Source organism: Pinus tabuliformis, chromosome 8 (assembly GCF_031772625.1).
Source record: "Pinus tabuliformis cultivar Carrire ecotype Pingquan chromosome 8, CPIR1, whole genome shotgun sequence".
Taxonomy (NCBI): Eukaryota; Viridiplantae; Streptophyta; class Pinopsida; order Pinales; family Pinaceae; genus Pinus; species Pinus tabuliformis.
The window spans coordinates 1278929014-1278956800 of NC_142294.1; the positions used below are offsets into that span (position 1 = coordinate 1278929014).

The 27787-nt window shown below is 36.5% G+C and overlaps 2 protein-coding genes across 2 annotated transcripts; both read left to right on the plus strand.

The window, feature by feature from the left end:
• Positions 1 to 890: 890 nt before the first annotated feature.
• On the plus strand, positions 891 to 1361 carry LOC149240073 (uncharacterized). The gene has a single exon (XM_089370042.1). It carries the CDS (start codon positions 891 to 893, stop codon positions 1359 to 1361), a length of 471 nt encoding a protein of 156 aa, XP_089226168.1.
• A 1994-nt stretch (positions 1362 to 3355) lies between these two features.
• LOC149240074 (uncharacterized) lies at positions 3356 to 4360 on the plus strand. The gene has a single exon (XM_089370043.1). It carries the CDS (start codon positions 3356 to 3358, stop codon positions 4358 to 4360), a length of 1005 nt encoding a protein of 334 aa, XP_089226169.1.
• Positions 4361 to 27787: the final 23427 nt, after the last annotated feature.

Genomic DNA, 27787 nt, shown 5'->3' on the forward strand with positions numbered 1-27787 from the left:
TCGAATTAGTATATCCTACCTATATTTCAAAAATTTGACATACTTTTCTGATACATTTTGCTAATTGAGAGGCTACTACTGGTCTTAATTTCAATGGTCTTAGTATGCCATGAATTTCCTGCCTCTTTCCTTCATCATCCATATAGTTAATAGTTTTGGTTTTATAGTTAATGAGGGACCAATTTTTTCCGACCAGTCCATGCCTATTAGGATATCATGCGATCCTAGTGGCAACACTATCAAGTCTGCCATAAGTGACTGACCTGCTAACTTTAAGGGGCAGTTCTGACCTTGGCCAACACCCTTCTCTTGCTCCCGCGACTAGCTGTACTAACCAAGGATTCTTAAACTTAATAGCTTGAAAACAACATTGTTCCACTAATTTGGGACTAATATAAATCAAAATAGCTCCTAGATAAATTAAAATAGATGTAATTCGGTCAAAGATTTTACCTTCAAATTCTATCATGGTTGGTTGGTATTCTGCCTGATGGTCTTCAAGGGAAACATTGATTTTAGGAATACTTCTTACCACTTCTCCCAAAGTTGATGCTTCTTGAATCTATGCAACCTGAACAGTTCCCTTATGGTATGGATATTTTTTGACGTAATGTGGTCATCCACATCCTCAACACTTTACTAGGGGTCTAGCTGCTACTTCCACTTTAGTTTTGCCTGACTTCTCATTAGTCTTGGCTCACTTGGAAGTTTAAATCTGGGTTGACATTTGTTCATATTTGTGTTTTCTTTCCCTTTATGGGGTCCCTTGTTTACTATGGCCTTATTTTCATTGTTGTTATAGGTAAAATTAATCCCTTTTATCTCTTGATAGCAGGGGGCAATGGGTCGGATCTGGAGGCATCTCTGACCATCGTCCTATTTTCTTGGAGATGGCTGACATCAATAACAAGATCAAGAGCCCTTTCAAATTCAATTCCTCATGGTTAAAGGACCCCTCCTACATTCAGCTGGTTACTGATTATTGGCAGAACAATCCTATTAGGGATAATGAAAACCTTATTGAAGGTTTTATTAGGAAACTAACCGAGCTCAAGAGAATCTCCAAGCACTGGGCACACAAGAAGCGCATCCGTGATGACCATACCTTGAAGGAGGCTGAGAGGATTATAGCATCATATGAGGACTATTATGATGGTATCTTCCCTAACCAGGAAAGCAAAGAACATTACACCTCCCTCGTTGCCAAACGATCACAGATTCTGAAGGAAAGAGAAGAACCCTGGAGGCTTCGGAGCAGGGCTATATGGCTTACAGAGGGGGATGACAATACAAAATTCTACCACAAGTTTGCCAATGGACGCAAAGCTATCAACACTATATGGGAATTGAGGGATGAATAGAATCAGAATATTACATCACAGAGGAACCTAGCCAGATTAGCCACAGAAGACTTCAGAGGCATTTATAGAGCCCACAGAGAGGCTAATATTCTGGAGATAATGAGAGTGGCTGAAAAATTCCCCAGATTCGTTCTACAAGAAGATTCTGACGATCTCATAAAGGAAGTGACCATGGAAGAACTAGAAGCCACCATTAAATGGTTTAAGAAAGATAAATGCCCTGGCCCAGATGGATGGACCATCGAATTTTACATTGCTTTCCTTGATATCCTGGGCAATGATCTTCTCAATATTATTGAACACTGCAGAAGAAATGGCAGAATATCATCTGCTATCAAATCCACATTCATAGCTCTTATCCCAAAAGCCAACCATCCGGTCTCAATCAATGACTTCAGACCCATATCCCTCTGCAATTGCCTATACAAAATTATTTCCAAGATAATTGCCAATCGTCTGAAGCCTATATTATCTCGCCACATATCCCCTGAACAATTCACTTTCCTTAATCACAGGCAGATACATGAAGCCATCGCTACCGCTTAGGAGCTCCTACACTCTCTTCATATCAAAAAACTAAAGGGTATGATACTAAAGGTGGATCTTTCCAAAGCCTTCGATAGAGCCAACTGGCTTTATATAAGGTTGCTTCTGACTCACCTTGGCTTTCCTTATAGCTACATTAAATGGATAATGAGCTGCATTACTGACGTATCATACAATGTTCTACTCAATGGTGAAGCCACATCTTTCTTTACCTCGGAAAGAGGACTCAGGCAAGGATGCCCCCTATCTCCACTTCTATTCCTACTCATTATGGAAGGCTTAAGTAGACTCATCACATCTTCCCGGGATAAGAATCAGATCACCGGCATCAATATCTCTAATAATTTTTATCTTACTCACCTATTATTTGTGGATGATATTCTCATATTTCTAAATGGATGCATAGGTGATGCCACTACTCTCCAGCATATATTTGTACTCTTCCAACAGGCCACAGGCATGATGATAAACGAAAGCAAATCTACAATCACGCTGTTGGTTGCACTCGTCATGAATCTACATATGCATCCCATCAATTCCCCTTCACCTCATTAAATCTAGCCGACGGCATCAAATATCTGGGATACAGACTAAAACCCCTCGGTTACAGGATTGCAGATTGGACTTGGTTAATAGCAAAGGTGGAGAAAAGATTGCAGGTATGGTATCATAAATATCTTTCAAGAGCTGGGATATTGATCCTCATTAAAGCTGTTATTGAAGCCACACTAGTTTACTGGATGACTTTGGCTTGGATACCTCAAGGCATCCTGTGCAGACTACAAAGTATTTGTGCTAGATTTTTATGGAAAGGTCACCACACAGGGAAGCTATTTGCCTGGGTTAAATGGGACACCATTGCTAGACCAAAACGTTGGGGAGGTTGGGGCATTAAGAAACTTGACTTCTTTGCCAAATCTTTGGCAGCCAAACTTGGTTGGCATCTCCTGACTACAGACAGCCTATGGTCTCGTGTCACTCAAGTTAAATACATCAAGCCATCACACCTTATGGATTGGTTTCGTCAACAACATGAACCTGGACACAATATATCCAATATTTGGAAAGTTGTTCTCCTCTCACTACCTCTATTGCGGGAAGGCATTACTTGGCGCATTAAGGAAGGAAATAATGTACGGATAGGGGTGGATCCATTGGTGGGGTGCGACAATATTCACAGATTATCTGAAGGACCGATAAGGCACCTTCACAGCAGAGGTATTACACATATTAAACACATTGGAGATAGTGACAATTCTACCTTTCTTCAACATGCTTGGGCAACTTCTCGTACTTTAGAGATCCATGAACAGTGGCAGCAAGAATGGTGGGACTTTACAGATGCTCTCACATAGGCTCATATCAGACTCACTGAAGGCCCTGATGAGATTATCTGGGCCATTGCAAAACACGGTATATACTCCCCTAGATTGGGATACTTAAAGCTCATGGAACCATTCAAGCCCCCGAATATCCTCCCCATTTGGAAAGATCTCTGGAAGCTTGGAGCTGCCCCATGCACTCGCCTTTTAATGTGGAATATACTCTTCGACAAAATCCCTACTGGAACCAATCGTATGAAGCGATCATTTCATGGACCATTCAGATGCCATCTCTGCTGTATAGAAGAGGAAAGCACTGAACATCTTTTTTTAAAATGCAATGTTACTAAAGACTTTTGGCAAAATATTTCTGCTCACTATCCTTCCCTCAAAGACTGGCAGGGTCCGAATATAATGGAGGCTTGGGGCTGTTGGTGCCGAGATCATACTGGAAAATCCATCAACATGCCATTGCTTGCTTGCTGGGCAATATGGATAGCTCGGAACCAGATTATTTTTCATAACAAGGCACCTCATTGGCTTGTAATACTGAGTCACACTATTTCTGATTATGACTTACTACCTAAGGTAGTTTCTATTACCCCCCACCGCACTAACAGGCCTATAAGTATTGACAAATCGAAGCCTTGGGCTTTTTTTGATGTCTCTGCTCAAGAAGCAGGCTGTGGTGGAGGAGCGATACTATACCTCAACGATGCACATTGTTATAAGAACCAGATTAAGCTTGGCAGAGGCACCAACAATTTTCCTGAATTAAGCACAACAAAACATATCATACACTTTGCATTACAAAAACATTACAGCCACCTACAACTATTTGGTGATTCACAAATTGTTTGCAACTGGCTGAACGATGCATCTCATTGCTATGCATACTCTTTGAGACATATTCTTGATGAGGCAAAAAGACTGATCACATATTTTGAATCCTTTGTCTGTCGCCATATCTATAGGAAACAGAACACCGATGCAGACCAGCTATCCAAAGAAGCAGCGCACAGACAACGAGACGACTGGCTGATCCAGGAGGAGATTGATGGAACCTTCCATCAACACTACCACAGACCTTTTGATGACCTTATTAGGAATGGGTCTCAGACCCTCATATAATCATTTTCTGTTTTATGTGGATTTTGACATATGTATTTACATGTATATACATCATTATATATGAACTAGTTACAGCAGCGCTCTCTGCATAGAGCCGAAATGTAATGTGTTTATATCATGTTTCTTCCAAGTTTTGGACATATCTAGTTACAGTTACAAGGACTCCCTGCGTGGATGTCAAGACATACATGGTTTTTTTCTGTACAAGGCAGGCCTCTGGACCACAATATGAATATGCATCAGCATCTGCAAAATGTAATTTCTCCATATTAATAGAGATTACGACTTTTTCCTTATGGGAAAAAAAAAAAAATTAATCCCTTTTCTGTCAGACCATCTCTTTCCCACATCTTCCTTTTGCCTATTTTGTTGATAGCATAATCGATCCTTCCTTATAACTTTTTCCATGGTCTTAAGGTTATCAAAATTGAGATGCTCTTTCATGAAAAATGACAGACTATTGATAAATCGCTGCACTTTCACTTTTTCTTCCCGTATGTAAGGAACATACCGAAGCAAGGACGTAAATTTTGCTATGAACTCATCTAGAGACAACTGACCCAATCAAAAATCATGAAACTCTTTTTCCTTTTCGTCATAAAATATTTCAGTTAAATATTTCTCCTTAAAGCACTTTTGAAAATTTTCCCAAGTTATGCTCTACTCATTTACTCCACGCACCGTTTTTACTTCCTTGCACCATAGGGTGGTTTTTCCTTGCAGTTCAAAGATGGAGAAGTGAGCCTTTAAATTATGGTCATATTCATACAACTGAAAATACTTAGTCATATTGATAAGCCAGGCTTCAACTACCTCTTCCTGTTAACGATAAAAGAGGGGAGGTTTTATTTTACGAAATTATCCTTATAATTCTATTTTTTGTCTTTTTTGCATTTTGTGTTCGATATATTATTAGATTCTTCCTCTTGATTTTCTTCACCACCTTCTGTTTATAAATTCTTCGTTCGAAATTATTTTTCACCAGTCATGTTCCTGTGCTCAGGACTGGGAATGGGTTGTCGTTTATTCTATATATCAGACAGACTCTTCATAATATTTTCCTGCTCCTGCATCAACCTTTCATTATCTACCTATACCCATGCCATCTCATCCTCCAATTCTTGCACAACATCCAATATTGCAGTGTTGGTATTGAGTGACTCTTCGCCCAACTGTACCCATACCTTAGGATTGGCTTCTTGAAAAGATGATGGTCCTGTTCCTACCACGAGTCTATGTAGTGTAATTCCATTCCTCCTCATGCTAGTTTCTTTTCTTTCTTTCTCTGTGCTTATCACAAATGTTGTTATTCATTTATTTTTCAGAGGTCTCCGCTTTGTCACCTGAGTGCTCTGATACCACTTGTCACATCTCTAAACATAATACTAAACATGAATACTAATAATAAAAAATTAATGAATGTAGTATATTTATACTTATGTAAATATATACACATCACATTCAACACAACCAATGCACCTATCACAATTGCATTGAAGGCTTTTACACCGATTATATAGGTTAAATATATTGATATATATAATTCACTGTACATTAATGCAATAAGTCTTTATCCAAGTACAAGGTTATTAAGTTAAGTCCTAATGTAGTGGACCTGGCTACCCTTGAGTTGGTGGGAGTAGGGTTTTGGGCTCTTCATTTTAATTTACAGTTGTTGGCTCTACCTTGGGGGTATCCCTTCATCCACATCCTCTGAAGGAAACATCATCCAATGACGATGGGTGAATCCCTATCTTTTTGGTCAGTTTCTTGTGGGGTGTATTCTGGCATTCACATTACTTCTGGAAAATTCTCCTAGCTCTGACCCACAACTCCATATTTCTCACACCTTCAACCTCATAACTTTGGAACATTGAAATTCATTCCATCACACAATTTTGTCTCCGCCATGATTATGTTTTTATCTGCCAGGCTCAGAGAGGAGGTTTAGATAGATTCTAATTCAAAGGAGTAGCCTTTTGCTCACAACTCTAGCCAGGTACAGGGTTTCATAGTTTAGCCTTTAATATCATAAATCTATAGTTTTTGTTCGCTTCAATATTTCCAGTTTTGTTCTTGTGGTTTTCTAGGTTTCGCTGGAGGTTTATTTTTTCTTGAATATGGTTGTTCAAGAGTGAGGCTTCCTTCCGAAATCCGGTCCTAGGATCGCCGACCCGTTCCTCTTCCAGCGTCTCGATAATGTGGAGACGGTGCTCTGAAATCTCTTGGGTTATGGGTCTTCAGACCATCTCACTATAATACTCTTAAATTGGTCTAAGTTTATGTCTGATAGGTGTACCTCTTTTTTATAACTGTAATTGGTCCTCAAGGCTAAATCCTCTTAGATTTAGGCCATGTGGCCTCTGTGCCTGTCGTTTTCAGTTCTCGGTGTGCGATGAAATATGAGTTTGTAATTTTTTGATACAAAGAGTACCAAACTACTATGATATCGATTATGAGTTGATAATGTTTTTATATGGAAACCTCCTTCCTATTTTAAAGACTCTGTCTTAAATATTTAGGATGTTTTGTTTGATATCTATCTATATTTTCTCACAGAAGGTCGGCGCTTTTACACAATTCCAGTTTTATATATACACATAATCGTTATAAAGATTTAATGCCCACATTTACATGTTTTCTTCCTGTTGTTTTCTTCTTGGAAAGTGTAATCCAACTTTTCCTGTTCATTTGGTTTGATGTATGTCACTATCATTTTAGCCTATTCACAACAAGGGGGTAAGGAAATTTGACCCTTTTCCCTCATCTTGGTAATATTTCTTTACAACAATAACTTGCTTGTTGGGGTTTATTTCTTCTGGGTTCGACTTTCCCTAAAATTATAGTTAGTAGTTGTTTTTCTTATGTGACAATTACATTCTTATTGCAATCTTTAATTCATATCTAGCTCAGATATTCTGAAGGAAATGGTTTGCCTCCGATTCAGTGTATCTTCCATTGCTTTATTTTCCTAGCAACGAAGGGCCAAGTATAGAGTAGTCTATTTTGTTCTCTTAGTAATAGTTGTCTGATAGTACTATTATATAATTATTTTTCCAGGTTTGTAATTTCTTGGGCTAAAGAGTCCCTAGACAGTTCCAAAATAATTCCTAGATGGAAGGGACCCACATTGGGAGACAAGGAGGAAATTATAAATATAAGGAAGAAGGCGACTGAAGGGGTTTTTTTGACAATTGGACATTTACTTGCACCTAGCACGTTTGAGATGTTTAGCCGAGTCTGCACCTGAAATTCTTAGGTGCATTTATCACCCCTTGCTTCAATGGAATTTGAGTTCCAACCCAATTAGAGAAGACTATTTCCATGTGAGCACCTTCGACATCAATGTTTATGTAATTTGTGGGAGTTTCGAGGCAATTTCCAAGTCAGAGTGGAGGAGTTCGATTTGCTTGTAGGGGCAGCATAGAGAAAAGGTATTTCTGAAATCTCTAGAAGAGTTTGGAATCACCATTTGATGGAATTGTTTAGGTAGAGTTTAGTCAAATCCAGGAGGAATTCTACTATAGCAACACAAGCAATTGGCTAACTACGTGGGCCAGCGGAGGAGGCTTCTTTGGGCACATGCTGGAGCTAGAGAGGAGATCGTTGGGGGGATATTTGAGAAAGGGAATTGGGGGGCTTTCTGGTGGGGTAAATCCTTAGAATTTTGGATGTTGGAAGTAGTAATTCATCAGGTGGGCCAAAATTTCCAACGAGTTATGGAGCACGATGAAATAGGGGTCAATTTTGGAGGTCAGGAATAGGTCAAACCCTTTCTAGGTTTTGGTGGGTTTTTGGAGAGGAGCCTGGATGTAATTTGCCAGAATTTTTTGGGCAGCAGAGGAGGGTAATTCAGTAGGTTTTTTCTAGCATATTGAGAACTTATTCAGGGCAGCACAGAGCATAGTTGGGGTAGATTGTTTCGACATTTAGGCATTGTAGTTTTTTACCTCAGACTTGTCTAGCTTGCCATTTTGGCATGCCCACATGCACTCCTTTCATTTAGCATTGTACTATTGCTCCATATAATAAATGGGTCAGCCATATGATATTTTTTGAGATTTTCTCTGTGTCTACTTATGTATCTGAATTATTTGTGTGCATGTGAGTTTTTTCTTTGTTTATTACTGTATGTCATAAGTACGAATATTACAAAGTTAAATATTTTCTCTTCGCTAAAAGGAATATCTTCCCACTGCATATTCTTAAAAAAAAACATTGGTTTTCATAAATTGATGTTGGAAATAACATATAATTTAGATTATATTAGATGCATTAGACAATCAATGTAACTAAAATAATTGTATTTTTTTGTGCATTAAGTTGACATATATTTATTTGCTTGTTGGAGTTTTCCTTTCCTTTTAATGTATTTAAAACGTATTATCTCACTCTTCCAATCTTGGTACAAATGGTGGTACCTTTTTCAAGCATCTTCATATTATTTTTAGACTTTATGCTTAGTAATACTTTTGTATTTTAAAAAATTACCCCTATCTACAACTAAAGTCTTCATATTTGTGTAGACTTCATGTAATAATGGTTATCAGTTTTTTTGGATTAAATCCATGTGAATTCAAAACCCATGTTAATTCATATATATAGAGAGAGACAAAGTAAATTGGGAAGTTGTTCAATGTAAAAAGTAAAATATTATCGAGTTTGCAATTATTCACTTATGATTCTACAACATTTGCAATATATTATCAATTAGAAGAAAAGAACATTTATAAGGAAGTTGATAAACAATCAATGGTGTTCTGTTCTTAATAATATTTTTAAATTTTATAGATTTTGAATCTTAAAAATATATATATTTTTTAATTTTTAATTTTAAAATTATTTATGAAATTTATAAACATTTATTAGTTGGATAGAAATTCTAAATCTTTAAACGTTTCTAAGTTCTACATTTTAAACATGTAATTTTTTCTATCTAATTCTCTATTAAATCCTTTATTAATTTGTAAAACTTTGTAAAAAACATATTTGAACTATTTTATTTTATCAGATTTTGAAATTTTGAATTTTAAGTTTTTTTTAGAATAATTAGATTATATAAGTTTTAGAATTATAATTTTCAGTAAATTTTGTCACATCTCTAAACATAATACTAAACGTTAATAAAAAATAAAATTTTGTCACATCTCTAAACATAATACTAAACGTTAATAAAAAATAAAATAATAAATGTAGTATATTTATACTTATGTAAATATATACATATCACACTTAACACAATCAATGCACCTCTCACAATTGCATTGAAGGATTTTACACCGAGTATATAAGTTAAATATATTGATATATAGAATTCACTGTACATTAATGCAATAAGCCCTTATCGAAGTACAAGGTTATTAAGCTAAGTCCTAATGCATTGGACCTGGCTACCCGTGAGTTGGAGGGAGCAAGGTTCTGGGCTCTTTATTTTGCTTTATAGTTGTTGGCTCTACCTCGGGATTATCCCTTCATCGACGGTCCTTTGAAATGAAACATCATCCAATGACGATGGGTGAATCCTTATCTTTTTGGTCAGTTGCTTGTGTGGTGTTTTTCGACATTTGCATTACTTCGGTAGAGTCTCCTAGCTCCGACCCATAGCTCCAGATTTCTCACGGGTTCAACCTCATTACTTTGCAACACTGAAATTCATTCCAATACACAGTTTTGTCTCCTCCATGATTATATTTTTATATGATAGGCTCATAGAAGAGGTTCTGTTATATTCCACTTTTAAGTAGCAGCCTTTTGGTCACAACCCTTGCTAGGTACAGGGTTTCGTGGATTACCCTTGAATATCATAAATCTACAGATTTTGTTTGCTTTAATATTGCTAATTCTGTTCTTGTGGTTTGCGAAGTTTTGCTGGAGGTTTCTTTCTTCTCAAATATGGTTATTATAGAGTGAGGCTTCCTTCCAAAATCCAAAGCTAGGTTCACCGACCTGTTTGTCTTCCAGTCTCCGGGTAATGTGGAAACCATGTTCTGAAATCTCTTGGGTTATGGGTCTACGAACCATCTAGCTATAAGACTCTTAAATGGATCTAAGTTTATTTCTGATAGGCGTACCTCTTTTTTTTTGCATTCAAATGGATACTCAAGGCTAAATCCTCTTAGATTCAGGCTAAGGGACCTCCTTGCCTGTCGTTTCAGGGTCTAGGTGTGCGATTAAATATGCATTTGTAATTTTTTGACATAAACAACATGAAACTGCTCTGACATCGATTACGAGTTGTGAATGTTTTTATACAGAAACCTCCTTCCTATTTTAAGGAATCTATATTAAATATTTAAGAGGGTTTGTTTGATATCTATGTGGATTTTTTCACAGAAGGTTGGTGCTTTTACACCATTCCAGTTTTATATATACACATAATCGTTACAGAGATTTAATGCCCAGATTTACAAGCTTTCTTCCTGTTGTTTTCTTCTTGGAAAGTGTAATTCGAATTTTCCTGTTCATTTGGTTTGATGTATGTTATTGTCATTTTAGCCTATTCTCAACAAGGGGGTAAGGAAATTCGACCCTTGTCCCTCAGCTTGGTAACATTGCTTTACAACAATAACTTTCTTGTTGTGGTTTAGTGCTTCTCGGTTTGGCTTTCCCTAAATTTATAGTTAGTAGTTATTTTACTTATGTGACAATTATGTTCTTATTGCATTCTTTAATTCCTTTCTAGCTCAAATATTCTAAAGGACATGGTTGGCCTCTGAATTCGGTGTATCTTCCATTTCTAGATTCTCCTAGCAACGAAGGGTGAAGTATAGAGTAGTCTATTTTGTTCATTCAATAATAGATGTCTGATAGTACTGTTATATAATTATTTTTTTGGATTTGTAATTTCTTGGGTTGAAGAGTCCCTAAATAGTTCTGAAACAATTCCTATATTTTTTTATTTCTCTTCTTTCTTAAGTGTTTTCCTACTTGTAACCGTAAAAGAATAATTCTTCCTAAGAACATTGTTTTTTCCTAATTAACAAAACATACGGAGTTATTCTTTATGACTTCCATATTATAAATTTCTTTTAGTAAGAATTTTGCCTTTACTAAACTGGTTCAATTAACTACTTTTTTTTTAACAATATACACATTTATACTCCAAGATTACAATTATTCAACAACATAAATACTACTATTTTCAAGAATACATTTAATCAAACAATACATATTTATGTTTCAATAGAGAATTTAACCTTCAGGAAGTGATAAATACTTATCTGGCTTTGGTAAAGACAGTGGAGAAGGTTTCAGAGAACAAGGGAGAGGACGGAAAAGATTTACAGGAGCCATCATTTTCAACCAAACAAGGAGATTCCTGCAGCTCAAGAGGACGAACCTATGGATATAGACATGCAGCAAGGGAGTCATGGTCAGGAAGCAGAAATCCAGGCACCACCGAAGGAAAGAAATGATGTCGATCCGGGACCAGATGAACTACAGAAGGCTACTGAAGTGGCTCCATCGAGCTCATCTCCAAGCCCTGTCGAAGAACAAAAGGGTATGAATTCAAATCCAAATCTCCCTTCTCTTCCTATCTTTGAAAACAAAGACAAATGTTTGGATGAATGTGCAGCTGATGATCCATCCATTAAATCCCCTTTTTCTGCTCTAAAAGATAAAATTGTAATGATGGACGATGGCAATCTGGAAAATTCCATTGAAACCTTATCAGATGCTATCCCCTCCCTGGATTTGAATCATGATGGGTGTTGCCTTTTCTCCCCCGCTCAGGCCCAGCAACCTCTATGTCCCTATAATCTCCGCTCCCTAGTAAACAAGCCTGGTTCCATGTCTGTTGTAGGGGGCATCGATCCATCCTCATCCCTGAGCCAGCCAGGGAAAAAAAGAGGTAGGAAATCTAAGCTCTCTGAAGCCCAAGTCCAGGCTATCTTCGATGTGGCAGATGGGAAACAACTTTCAATCACAGGGGCACTTAGAGCAGTGCAAAACCCCGCATCTGCCTTAAAATGATAATTACCTCCTGGAACTGTAGGGGTTTAGCCAGTAAACCCAAAAAACTGGCCCTTAGGGAGTTAGTGATGAACTCAAAAGCGAATGTCCTCCTTCTTCAGGAGACTTTGGGGAAAGGGGAGGACATTGAATCAATGCTTAATGCTCTTCTTCCAGGATGGTCTTTTATAGCCATGGATTCTGATGGCCACTCTGGAGGCTTGGCTGTTGGAATCAGAGAAGGTAAAATTAAGATCTGGAACAGATGGGGAATGAAGCAAGTGCTGGGGATAGATTGTCAGTCCACAGAATTCGAATTCCCCTTAACTATAATCAATATTTATGGGCCGTGTCAAGGAAGGATTGCCTTCTGGAACGGATTGATGGGAAGCTCGCTTGTGAAGAATAAATACCTGGTGATGGGAGGAGATCTAAACTTCTCTTTAGGAAGAGCGGAAGCCTGGGGCCCTGCCGCAAGAGAGGACCCGCAATCAGATTTTTTTATGAATCTCTTAGCCTCAAATAACCTCATAGAAGCAAATCTCATCAAGCTGAAACCAACTTGGAGGAACAGAAGAGTAGGAGAGGCCAGAGTGGCGAAGAGATTAGATCGCTTCTTAATTAATGAGGCTTTATCAGATGCAATTCCTTTATTCAGGCAATGGGTAGAAGAAGGGGGCCCTTCAGACCATTTTCCGATATATCTTGAGCTCTCCAAAGCCCCCTCAAAACCTCCAGCTCCGTTCAAATTCAATGCCTCCTGGCTTCAAGAATAATCATTCAACAAATTGTTCCAAGATAATTGGATACACCCTGTCAGGGGTTCTCAAGAGAACAAAGGTTTTTTACTTATGGAAAACCTCAAAAGACTGAAAAAGGCAACTGTTTTATGGGCAAAGGATAGAAAACTAAAGCAGAACGAAGACCTATCCAAGATAAACGAGGAACTCCAAAAGCTCGAAAGCATAGAGACGGATGGATATGCGACTCATGAATCAAAGGAGAAAATTGTAGCCCTGGAAAAGCACAAGAATCAAATCCTGCTGGCAAGAGAGGAAGAATGGAGACTTAAGAGCAGAGCAATCTGGCTCAAAGCCGGGGATGACAATACAAGATTCTTCCATAATTACGCAAAAGGAAGGAAGAGTGCAAACACCATCTGGCACTTAAAAACCGAAGATGGAAGGGAGGCAAAGACCTTTGAAGCTCTTTCAACCCTTGGGGTAAACCACTTCCAATCTTTATTCAAAGACAATGGTGAGATCACCATTGCGGAAGTCATCCAAACAACGCAATGTTTTCACAGATATGTGGAGGAGGAAGAAGCGGACTTCCTAATGGAGCCGGTTACAAAGGAGGAAGTGGAAAGTGTCATAAAATCCATGGCAAAAGAGAAAAGCCCCGGGCCAGATGGTTGTTCGGTTGAGCTATCCTCGCACTTCTTTGAGCAGATAGGAGAAGAAATTACAGAAGTGGTGGAGGAATCAAGACTAAAGGGAGAAATTTATGGTCCTTTCAATGCAACCTTCATTGCTCTAATTCCAAAAAAGGAAGCCCCAGAATCTTTTGAGGACTTTAGACCCATCTCTCTCTGCAACAGTATTTATAAAATAATTGCAAAAGTGATAGCTCTCAGGATCAAACCAATTCTATCAAGGCATATCTCACCTGAACAATTTGGGTTCCTGAATGGGAGACAAATTCCTGAAGCAATAGGGGTGGCTCAGGAGGTTCTTCACAGTGTAAAGATGAAAAACAAGAAGGGAGCTGTAATAAAAATTGATTTATCAAAGGCCTACGACAAGATAAACTGGTCATATATTCGCCTACTCCTAACGCACCTTGGTTTCAAAGTGGACTTCATCAGATGGGTCATGGGGTGTATCACAGATGTCAGTTATGCAATCCTCATAAATGGAGCAGCTACCCCTTTCTTCAAAGGACAAAAAGGGCTGAGGCAAGGCTGCCCTTTGTCCCCCCTACTTTTCCTCTTGGTGGCTGAAGGTCTAAGCCAGCTGATTCACAAAAGCAGAAGGGAAGGTAAGATAAAAGGTATAGAGGCAGCAGTAAATCTATTCATATATCATCTTCTCTTTGTAGATGATATTCTGGTCTTTACTAACGGCTCCATAAACGAATTAAAGGAGCTAAAAAATATCTTTGACCTCTTTTTGAAAGCTACTGGAATGCCGATAAATCCCCGGAAATCTCAAATCATTGTGGAAGGGCTAAGCAGACATGAAAAGGAGCAGTTCAGCCTGTACTTTCCATATGAAATGTGCAATATGGTATCCCCGTTTAAGTATCTGGGATTTTGGCTGAAGCCAAACGATTACAGAAAGGAGGACTGGTCTTGGCTAATTGCAAAAATTTAAGCTAGAATCAGGCACTGGTGTTTTAAATGGCTTTCCAGAGCAGGGAGATTGACCCTGTTAAAATCTGTGTTACTAGCCATCCCAGTTTACTGGGCAGCTTTAACATGGGTCCCTAAAGGTGTGCTGGAGAAAATCAGGAGAATCTGTAGCAGATTTTTGTGGGCAGGATCCAAAGATACTTCGGTTCTCCCGTGGGTTGCATGGGAAAAAGTGGCGAGACCTAAAGACTGGGGCGGCTGGGGGATAAAAAGCTTGCCCGACTTCAGACTTTCACTGGAAGCTAAATTAGGGTGGCGCCTCATTAAGATGGAAAATCTCTGGACTAGAACAGTTAAAAGGAAATATATAGATCCAACACCCTTGGAAGTTTGGATCAGGAACCCTGTCAAGAGCCAAAAGAATTTGTCGGTAATCTGGAAAGCAACTCTAGAGTCTTTTAAAGTGATCGAACAAGGCCTAGCATGGAAAGTTGGGAATGGAGAAAAGGTAAAGATAGGGAAGGATCCCTGGGTAGGCTGCACCAAAAACTATGCCCTTACCCCTGAACTGGTTCAGCAGTTAGAGGATAAAGGACTTCTTTACCTTAGCCAAGTGGTAAATCCGGGCTCTTCATCCTTCTGGGGTCAAGCTTGGAAGAATGGTGAGGATTTGGATCTGGAGCAAAGATGGTGGAACGAATGGAGTATTTTTACTTAGGAACTCTTCAGATCAAATGTCCGGCTGAATGATAGACAGGATGAGTTAATTTGGGCCCATGCCGACTCTGGGGAATACGCTCCAAAGAGTGGATATAATTTCCTTATGTCAAGGAAAGGATGGGGAAATCCGGAGTGGTGGTCAAAACAACTATGGAAACTTAAGAGTCCCCCAAAGTCAAAAACCCTGTTCTGGTGCATCCTAAAAAGTAAAATCCCAACTTGGGACATCCTGCAGTCCAGATTCATGCACGGGCCTGGGAGATGCACCTTGTGCAAATCAGATGCAGAATCTATAAACCACCTCTTCTTAAAGTGCCCAGAAGCTATTAATATTTGGGGCGAGGTAGGGAACCTCTTGAAAAAAAAGCTAGAATGGGATGGAAACTTTGTGCAAGAAGCTTGGCAGAAGTGGTGGCACTCTCATCCAAACGGGAATCTGCGCAACCTCCCTCTCATCATTAGCTGGGGTATTTGGATAGCCAGGAACAGGAGTATCTTCCAGGATAAGGAAACTCCCATAGCTATCACAGCAAGTCAGAGTACTGCCATCTTTTCTAGTATCCCCGAGCCTAAGGAAGCCCATCCCCAAAGAATCATTCCAGAAATGCAGATCACAGAAGGAATCCCCTGGGCTTTCTTCGATGGTGCATCTCAAAACAATAAAGCAGGAGCAGGATTAGTCATCAATGAATCCCCATCACATGTCTTAAAAGCTTCTGTGGGACTTGGAACTGGCTCTAATAACTTTGCAGAACTTCTTGCCCTGAAACTCCTTATTTGTTGGCTCATTCAAAGGCACACCCTCTCAATTCAAATATTTGGGGACTCCCAAATAGTGATCAGATGGGTAAACGGTCAAAGTACTTGCAGAAATCAATTATTAAAACAAATCCTCGGAGAAGTTCAGAGACTAAAATCTTATTTTAACAGTTTCTCTCTTCGCCACATTTTCAGGGAAAGGAATGAATCAGCGGACCAGCTTTCTAAAGATGGTCTACAACAGGATTTGGGCAGCTGGAAGATTGTAGAAGAAGACCAAGGCCAAACCAGAAGATCCGAACAGCCGCCCTATAATCAGCCTTCATAATTCTCTGGCATTTTTTTTTGTTAACTCTACTTTTTCCAAATTTTTGTAATTACATACAAACTTATCAGCATTGGTATCTCGGCTTTTATGTGTCTTTTTCGGGTGTCGGGCTATTTTCCTCTATGCTGAGGAGGCCCGGCATACTGGAAAATTTTGTGCAAACAGTCCTATGGGTTTCAGCATAAGAACGACACCTCGGTTCAGAGGTTAAAAGAGCAGTTTTCAGCTTTTTACAAGAAACAGGTGTATGCTTTAGTCAGCACTTTTTGTAAAACAGTCTTGGTAATCCCTCAGACGGATTAGTGATGCCTTAGCATTTGCAATGTAAAATTTTTATAAATCTTAATAAAAAGTTTCGTTTTTTTCCTCGGAAAAAAAAAATTAATCACTGTCGACTATTTGGAACAAATCAACTATATTCTCTCAAATTTACCTCCAAACCTTGAGACCCACTTCCAATCCTGAGGCTCCTCCCAAGTTGTTGCTCACATGCAGTAAGACTAACAATCCTTTTGTCACAACAATCTCATCTTAACTAGACATAGCTTATAAACATCGTCTGACATCTTAGCATGGAAACCTTTTTGTGCCACTCGTTTCTCCCTTTCTATCTCAGGTACGCATACCCTCTTGATCTCTTCCTTGAGAATAAATCTTCAAGGAAGTACTTAGGGATAGGTAACTTCCTACCCTAACTATCTAACATGTGAGAGTTATATGTTTGTCATAAAAACATTTTCCTCATCCACAGTTAATCAAAATAATAAATATATAAACTCAAATATCAATAACCAGTTTGTTTAACCGCAGTAATTAAATATTTACAATTACTAGGGACATCACATCTTACCCCCCTAATATTAAACATCGTCCCGATGTTTCTCTGCTGCAAATAGATTTGGAAAAGTCTCCCTCATAACCTGTTCATCCTCCCAGGTGGCCTCCCCTAGCCCAAAGAGATGCCATTGCACTTTAACTTGGGTGATAACTCATTTCCACAGCATTACTTCTCTATGATCGAGTATAACCAGGGGTTTGACCAAGAACTCACCTTCTGGTTTGACCTACACAAAAAATAAAATTTAGTCAGTTATTTTCCCCTAGCAGTTTGCCTTGGAAAATTTTATTTAAAATCTAATTACCTGTATATCTTGCCAATTGATTATGTCTTTGGGATCATATATATATATATATATATATATATATATATATATATATATATATATATATATATATATTTTAACGTAGAAACATAGAAAACATTGTGCACATGTATGTGGTTGGGCAAAGCAAGCTAGTAGGCCATTGGTCCAATTCTCATGAGAATTTTGAAAGGACCGCATAATCAGGGTGCTAATTTAGCAAATCCACTACATTGCAATGTACTCTTCTTGGATCCTACACGAACATAAATGTGATCTCCAACTTGAAATTCCTGAAAAATTCTCTTTCGATCAAGAAAATTCTTTTGTCGGTCCTGAGTGGCCTTTAAATTGGAACGTGCATTTTTAACCATATCCTCCATTTATTTTAACATGTCTGGTACTAACATCAATTTATTCTCTGGAACACCCCAACTCAAGGGTGTCCTGCACTTGCATCCATATAATAGTTCAAACAGACTCATTTGTAGAGATGTATGGTAACCATTGTTGTAAGCAAACTATACAAAATGTATGTAATCCTCCCATTTAGATGGCTACTACATTACGTATGTTCGCATATATCTTCTAATATTTGATTTACTCGCTTGGTATTCCCATTCGTTTGTGGGTGGTAAGCAGTGATTAAATGTAGCTGTGAACCTAAACTTTCAAATAAGGTCTTCCAGAAAGTTGATGTAAATTTTACATCGTTGTCAGAAATTATGATATTCGGTAATCGAGGTAATCTAAAAACTATTTGCATGAATATGTTAGCAATTTGTACAACCTTGTAAGTTTACTATACGGGTATGAAGTGAGAATATTTGCTTAACTTATCTACTACCACCATTATTGAGTCATTCTACTTTTTATACTTAGGTAATCTTGTAATAAAATTGATGGAAATGGTTTCCCAGTTCCATTCCGGAATAGGCAACAGGTGGAGTAATCCAGTTGTGTGATGATGTTCTGCTTTTAAAGGCTGGCATTCCAAATAGCAAGCCAAATACTCAGCTACCTCTTTCTTCATACCGGGCCAGAAATATTCCTTTCTGAGTGCAGTAATTAACTTCTCGTATCTGGGGTGTCCTGCATACAAAATTTTATGATATTCATAAAAAAAAAAAATTAATATTTTTCTGGTTAGGTACATACATTCTCCCTCTATAAATTAATATACCTTTTTGATTTACCTCATATCCCATCTATTGTTCGTTTTTGTTTAGAATTTTTTCTTGCAACCATAAAAATTTATATCTTGGATCCTGCATTGTTGACTCCTTAATATTATCAGTAAATGTAGTCCACACTTCACTGAAAGAGACCTCATATATACTGATTACCTTCCGACTCAAGGAATATGCAACTTGGTTGTCCATTCCTTTCAAGTGCTTGATTTCAAAATCAATTTCACATAGAAAGTCGACCCAACGAGCTTGCCTAAAAATCACAGTGGGTTGTTTAATATAGTTAGTTCAACTATGATGATAAGTCATTAACAGAAATTTATTACCCATCAAGTAATGTATTCACATCTTTAATGCATGAATAACTGATGTTAGCTCTACGTCATAAGCTGCATATTTTTTTTCGTGCTCCTTAAGCTTGCTAGACTCATAGGCAATAACTCTGCCATCGTACATTAGTACGCCACCTACAGCTTCCTTTCTGGCATCTTTACAAACTACATAATCTTTATTCAGATCTACAATGCTCAAAATGGGCGTGATGGTGAGTAAATGTTTAAACTGATAAAAACTTCATTGACAATCCATGGTCCACTTAAAACTTTTTCCTTTGTTTTGTAGAGAGGTAATGGGGTATGCCACCCTGGAAACTCTGTCAACAAATCACCTATAATATCTGGCTAGACCCATAAATGATCTTATATCAACCACGTCTTTTGTTACCGGACACTCCATTATAGTTTTTGTTTTCTCCCGATCCATAGCAATTCCATCCGTGGTAATGACATGTCCTAGATACTATATTTGGTATTTAAAGAAATCAGATTTGTTGTATTTGGTGTAGAGTTGATGTTCTCTTAAAACTTGCAAAACAATACGAAGATGTTCTTTATATTTTTCTCTATTCCGAGAATAAATACAGTGTCATCGATAAAAGTCAACACAAATTTATCCAAATACTGATGAAATATATTGTTCATGAGGCACATGAAGGTCGCAGGAGTGTTAGTTAGCTCAAAGGGAAACACAACGAACTCATAATGCCCATAACGAGTTTTAAAGGTTGTTTTTGCTATATATTCTTCCTTCATTCTAATCTGATGTTAACCTGAATGAAGGTCGATCTTTGAAAACACAGTCACACCCTTCACCTGATCAAAGAACTCATTTATATGAGGTAAAGGGTATTTATTCTTGATGGTAAGTTTATTTAACTGGTGGTAATCCATGCACATTCGCAAGGTTCAATCCTTCTTCTTAACAAAAAGCACCAAAGCTTCCCAAGGTGATACACTTGGGTGATATATTTTTTATCAAGCAGTTATTGTAACTACATTTTTAATTATTCTAACTCTGTTATAGTCATGTGATAAGTTGCTCGAGATACCAGGGTAACTCTTAGGATCAACTCAATGGTGAAATCTATATCCCTCTTTGGAGGAAGTCCATAATTTCTTCAGGGGACACATCCGGAAAATTATGCACCACAGCTAAATTTTCTAAAGAAACATTTTTTTCCTTTGAATTAGCATATCCTACCTGTATTGCATAAATTTGACATCCTTTTCTGATACATTTTCCTAATTGAGAGGATATTACTGATCTTAATTTTAGTTGTCTGAGTATGCCCTAAATTTCCTACCTCTTTCCTTCTTCATCCATATAGTTAATAGTTTTGGTTTTAAAGTTAATGAGGGACCAATATTTTTCCAACCAGTCCATGCCTTTTAGGATATCATACGGTCCTAGGGGAAACACATTCAATTTTGCCATAAGAGACTGACCTACTAACTTTAAGGGGCAGTTCCTGACCTTGGCCAACACCCTTCTCTTTGCTCCCATGGCTTGTTGTACTAGACAAGGATTCTTAAACTTAAGAGCTTGAAAACAACATTGTTTAACTACTTTGGGACTAATATAAATCAAAGTAGTTCCTCGATCAATTAAAATAGATATATTTCGGTCAAAGATTTTACCTTCAAATTCTATCATGGTTGGTTGGTATTTCGCCTGATGGTCTTCAAGGGAAACATTGATTTTAGGAATACTTCTTGCCACTTCTCCCACAGTTGATGCTTCTTGAATCTGTGCAACCTGATCGGTTCCCTTACGGTATGGACATTTTTTTATGTAATGTGGTCCTCCACATCCCCAGCACTGTACTGGAGGTATAGCTGCTACTTCCACTTCAGTTTTGACCGACTTCTCATTATTCTTGGACTCACTTGGAGGTTTAAATCTGCATTGATTTCTGTTCATATATCTGTTTACATTCCCTTTATGGGGTCCCTTGTTGACTATGGCCTTATTTCCCTTGTTGTTAGAGGTAAACCTAATCCCCTTTTTGTCAAACCATCTCTTTCCCACATCTCCCTTTTGCCTATTTTGTTGATAGCATAATTGAGCTTTCTGTATAACTTCATCCATGGTCTTTGGGTTATCTAAATCGAGACACTCTTTCATGAACAATGACATACTGTTGATAAATCGCTACACTTTCACTTTTTCTTCCCGTATGTAAGGAACATACCGAAGCAAGGACGTAAATTTTGCTATGAACTCATCCATAGACAATTGACCCAATCGAAGATCGTGAAACTCTTTTGCCTTTTCATCATAAAATCTTTTAGTTAAATATTTCTCCTTAAAATACTTTTGAAATTTTCCCAAGTTATGCTCTTCTCATTTACTCCACGCGTCGTTTTTACTTCTCCCACCATAGGGTGGTTTTTCCTTGAAGTTCAAAGATGGATAAGTGAGCCTTTAAATTATGTTCATATTCATACAACTGAAAATACTTATTCATATTGATAAGCCAGGCTTCAGCCGCCTCTTCCTATTCACCATCAAAGAGCAAAGGTTTTATTTTCTGAAATTATCCTTGTATTTCTATTTTCTGTCTTTTTGGCATTTTTTTTTTTTGATACATTATTATATTCTTCCTCTTGATTTTCTTTGTCATGTTCTGTTTATAAATTTTCGGTTAAAAATTATTGTTTGGCAGTCATGTTCCCGTGCTCAGGACTGGGAATTAGTTGTCATTTATTCTGTCTATCATACAAACTCTTCATAATCTTTTCCTGCTTCTGCATCAACCTTTCATTATCTTCCCATAAGCATTCCATCTCATCCTCCAGTTCTTGCACAACTTCCAATATTGGAGTGTTGGTATTGAGGGGCTCTTCACCCAACTGTACCCATCACTTAGGATTGGCTTCTTGAAAAGATGATGGTCTTATTCTTGTCATGGGTCTATGTGGTGTAATTCCGTTCCTCCTCACGCTAGTTGCTTTTCTTTCTTTCTCTATGCTTATCACAAATGTTTTTATTCATTTATTTTTCAAAGGACTCAGTTTTGTGACTTGAGTGCTCTAGTACCACTTGTCATATCTCTAAACATAATACTAAACATGAATAATAAAAAAAAAATTAATGAATGTAGTACATTTATACTTATGTAAATATATACATATTACATTAAACACAATTAATGCACCTGTCGCAGTTGCATTGAAGGCCTTTATACTGATTATATAAGTTAAATATATTGATATATAGACTTCACTGTACATTAATGAAATAAGTCCTGATCCAAGTACAAGGTTATTAAGTTAAGTCCTAATGCAGTGGACCTAGCTACCCCTGAGGTGGCAGGACCAAGTTTCCGGACTCTACATTTTTATTTATAGTTGTTGGCTCTACCTCAGGAGTCTCCCTTCATCGAAAGTCCTCTGAAATGAAACATCATCTAGCGATGAGGGGTGTTTTTCAACATTTTCATTACTTCTTGAGAAGTCTCCTAGCTCCAACCCATAGCTCCAGATTTCTCACAGCTTCAACCTCATTACTTTGCAACACTGAAATTCATTCCATTACACAATTTTTTCTCTGCAATGATTATGTTTTTATCTACCAGGCTCACAAAGGAGGTTTTGATAGATTCCTCTTTGAAGGAGCAACCTTTTGGTCGTGACCCTATCCAGGTACAGGGTTTCATGGTTTAGCCTTGAATATCATAAATCTATAGATTTTGTTTGCTTCAATATTTCTAATTCTGTTCTTATCGTTTGCTGGGTTTCGCTGGAGTTTTCTTTTTGCTCGAATATGGTTGTTCGAGAAAGAGGCTTCCTTTCAAAATATAGTCCCAGGGTCACTGACCTATTCCTCTTCCAACCTATGGGTAATGTGGAAACCGTGTTCTGAAATCTCTTGGGTTATGGGTGTTCAGACCTTCTAGCTATAATACTCTTAAATGGGTCTACGCTTATTTCTGATAGGTGTACCTCTTTTTTTTGAGCTGTAATAGATCCTCGAGGCAAAATCCTCTTAGATTCAAGCCACGAGGCATCCATGAATGTCATTTCAAGTTCTAGGTGTACAATTAAATATGAACTTGTAAGTTTTTGATACAAACAGTACCAAACTACTCTAATATTGATTATGAGTTGTGAATGTTTTTGTATGGAAACCTCCTTCCTATTTCAAAAACGCTGTTTTAAACATTTAAGAGGGTTTATTTGATATCTAACTGGATTTTTTCACAGAACGTTAGTGCTTTTACACAATTCTAGATTTATATATACACATAATCGTTACAGAGATTTAATGCCCAATTTTATAGGTTTACTTCCTGCTATTTTCTTCTTGGAAAGTGTAATCCAAATTTTCTTATTCATTTGGTTTGATGTATGTTGTTGTCATTTTAGCATATTCACAACAAGGGGGTAAGGAAATTCGACCCTTGTCCCTCACCTTGGTAATATTTCTTTACAACCATAACTTACCTGTTGGGGTTTAGTGCTTATGGGTTCGGCTTTCACTAAAATTTTAGTTAGTAGTTGTTTTTCGTATGACAGTTACATTCTTATTTCATTCTTTAATTCCTTTCTAGCTCAAATATTCTGAAGGACATGCATGGCCTCCGAATTCAGTGTATCTTCCATTGCTTGATTTTCCTAGCAACGAAGGGTGAAATATAGAGTAGTCTATTTTGCTCATTTAGTAATAGTTGTTTGATAGTATTATTATATAATTATTTTTCCATATTTGTAATTTCTTGGGCTGAAGAGTCCCTAGAAAATTCCGAAACAATTCCTATATTTTTTCTATTTCTCTGCTTTCTTAAGGGTTTTCCTACTTGTAACCATAGAAGAGGAATTCTTCCTAGGAACTCTGTTTTTTCCTAACTAGCAGAACATACAAAGTTATTCTTTATGTCTTCTAGATTATAAATTTATTTTAGTAAGCATTTGGCCTTTACTAAATCGGTTCAGTTAACTCCTTTTTTTTTAACAGTATACACATTTTTGTTCCAGGATTACAATTATTCAACAACATAAATACTATTGTTTTCAAGAATAAATTTAATCAACAACATACATATTTATGTTTCAACAGAGCATTTAACCTTCAGGAAGTGATAAATACTTATCTGAATTTGATAATTAATCATTGTCAATCATTTGGAACAAATCAACTATATGATGCTGAATTTACCTCCCAACCCTGAGACCTGCTTCCAAGCCTGAGTCTCCCACTCGGGTTGTTGCTCACATGCAGTAAGATTAACAATCATTTTGTCACAACTCTTTGGTCTTAACAAGACATAGCTTATAAACCCCGTCTGACATCTGAGCATGAAAACCTTTTGTGTCACTCCTTTCTCCCTTTCTTTCTCAGGTATCCATACCATCTTGATCTCTTCCTTTAGAATAAATTTGCAAGGAAGTAGTTAGGGATAGGTAACCGCCTACCCTAACTACCTGACATGTGAGATTTACATGTTTGTCATCAAAACATTTGCATCATGCACAATTAATTAAAATAATAATTATATAAACTTAAATAGTAATATCCAAATTTTTAACTGTAGTAATTAAATATTTACAATTAATGGGGACATCACACACTTTATAAAATCTTTTATTTGGTTTAAAATTTATATTTAAAAAACTATTATTTTAAATGGTCATTTGGTTAAACCGTGTTATGTTTTTTATGTTTAAAAACTATAGGATCTTTAAAAGGATAAGTTATTTTAAATAAATCTTTTTATTATTTAAATTTTTGTTAAAATTTTCAAATGCATAACATTTTAAATTATTTCATATAAACTTTCTTATATAAATTCATTTATGTTTTTAAACCTATAAATTATTTTCCCAAAATGTAATCTTTTATATAGATATTTATTTATATAATTTCATAATTTTTTATACGGTATTTTTTTAAATATGTTAAATCATTAAATAATTTCAATATCTTAAATTTAATATTATTTTGAAATTAAACTAAATTCATGTGTATGGAAGAAAGTTTGTGTCCCTTGCTCTGCACACGCATTAAGTTTGTGCACTTGTTTTCTTTCACATAACCGCTGTTTTCCACATCCTTTATTCCACCCTCATCCCAATCCATACACATATCGTTCCTAATAGCTACTTCTACACTTTATATTTTCCAAAAACCTTTTTCATTTTAAGAAACATTTTTTATATAGTTTTAATTAAATTTTTTAAATCCATTAGCTTTTAAATTTTTTCATATAATTTGTCTTTACATATAGTTTTACATGATAGGTATTTTCCTACATAAAATTAAATTGCATTCACATATATCGATTTTAATTTATAATCTATTTTTAAAATTCAATCATATAAAAAATTACATTGATAAAGATGTATATTTTGCAAGAGGGATTTTGGAATGTGAATGGCTAAGATTTAAATTTCATAGACTATTCTAAAATATTCCTAATATTATATAAAAATTAAAGTTAAAGGTACTTCCATTTCCACACGTTACTCCTTCCACACACATTTGTACTTCGCACCTCCACACATATTCCCCTCTCTACACACTTTTTCCACACAACAAAATTTCTACATATTCTTGAACTATTTTTAATGTGAAGACGAGAAAAAACACTGAATAAAAGAAGTAGAGAGGGAGAGGAAAAGTCTAGCTGTAATTTCTTTTCTATAAATTATTTTGTTATATTTATAATTCAATTGATTGTCTTCTATTTTTATTTCAGTTATTCAATAAGAATTTAATTATTTTCATTAGTATGTATATATATATATATATATATATATATATATATATATATATATATATATATATATATATATAGATATATATATATATATATATATATATATATATATACACACACACACACACAGACACCATCAAATGCATCACTTACAAATGTAATTTTTGGTTACTTATTTGTAAATATTGAAATTTAGACTATGCTTTTATTTATTTTGATGGAAAATGCATAACTAGTTATGCAAAAGTTAGTAAATGGACTCATCATGTAAAAAAAACCATAAAGAGGAATTCCAAGAATTTCAAGAATCTCCAAAGAGTTATAAACAGTTGGGAGAAAATAGGTGTGACCATTCTACTTTTCCTAGGGAAAAGGGAGGAAAGGGGTTGTTCTTTTTTCTCTCTTGAGGGAAAAGAAAGGGGACCGTTTTCTTTTAGAGAATTATATTTCTGAATAAATAAGTAGTGATATCTTAGAGTAAGAGTATTATTGGCATAAAGTTGTTCTTGATCTGGCTGCGAGACTAGTAGAATCCCTTGGTTGGATAAGTTGAGATCTGAGCTAGACTATATAGTCGTGAGGCTGAGAAAGTAGCTCTCTAACTTAGCATAAAAATGTTTGGAGCAAGAAGCCCGGGGGAGAGTCTGGACGTTATTTCCTGACTTGTGGTTGGGAGGACAATTTTCCAAGGAATTCGAGCCATTAAACAAATAAGTGAATTGGAAAATTTGTTTAAAGTTTTATACAAAGACTTGGAAAAGGATTATTCTTAAACAATGTAATGAAGAAAGTTCTGCTTAAAGAGTAAATTATGGTTTTATTACTAGTGGTTCTTTTAAAAATGGTGGAACCCTATTTGAATGTTTCTATAAACATTAATTGCTACAGAACATTTAGTATAGCTATAATTACACATTCCAAACTTACATGATTGATCAATGTAATTTCTCGCATATAACTTAAATATGGTATATTTAATAATGTCATTCAATGCGAAACATATATAAATACATCTACAGTGTAATTTTTATTGGTATAAGTAATTTTTTATTTTACTTTGGTAAATGTTGAGGCTTTAGATGTTACAAATGGTATCAGAGATCAATTTCAACATTGAGACCAGTAATGGGCAACTAAGAAGAACAAATTTGATTGTATTAATGCATAGAGAAAGAAGGAGACTAGGATAGAAGTGGGATGCAATGAGGAGTGGGACATCTGAATCGACCTAAGACATCATTTGGTGAGGCCAATCCTGAATTATGGGTACACCTGGGAGAAGAATCTTTTGAGGGAAATGCTACACTATTAGAAACTGTGCAACAACTGTGAGATGAAATGAAAAATTTGAGGGAAGATAATGAAGAATTAATAGAGGGGCAAGAATGAATTTTAGAAACCTTATCTGATAAATAAAACTAGCGAGAACCTAACCCCAACTTAGGTGAAGGAAATAGGACCAAAACCTTTAGATAGAGGGAGGGTCATGTCGTGTTTGAAGGAAGATTTGAAAATGTCTCTAAGGGAAAAGAAAAGAAGAGGCAAACAATTGAATTGCAAGGGGAATTCAAGAAGATTAAACCACCAAATTTTGATGGAGAGATCGAGGAAGGAGCAGAAACCTAATTGATTAATATGAACAAATACTTCCATATTTATGAGTATGAAGAGAACCTTAAATATCGATCGACAATATATCAATTACCATGTAAATCTACCCTGTGGTTGGAAGAAATTAAAACTGTACAGAAAATAGAAGAACAGGAAGTGACCTCGACAAAATGTCAAAAGAATTTTAAGGATAAGTATCTCACCAAATGATTTTATAAAAATAAGGAAAAGGAGTTTCATGATTTAAGGTTGGGTCAGTTGACAATGGCTGAGTTCACAACCCGGTTCACCTCTCTATTAAGATATGTTCCATA

What these genes read in the sequence shown, in the direction of transcription:
- LOC149240073 (XM_089370042.1), top strand. Translation starts at nt 891, where the DNA reads ATGGCTGACATCAATAACAAGATCAAGAGCCCTTTCAAATTCAATTCC.
- LOC149240074 (XM_089370043.1), top strand. Translation starts at nt 3,356, where the DNA reads ATGGAACCATTCAAGCCCCCGAATATCCTCCCCATTTGGAAAGATCTC.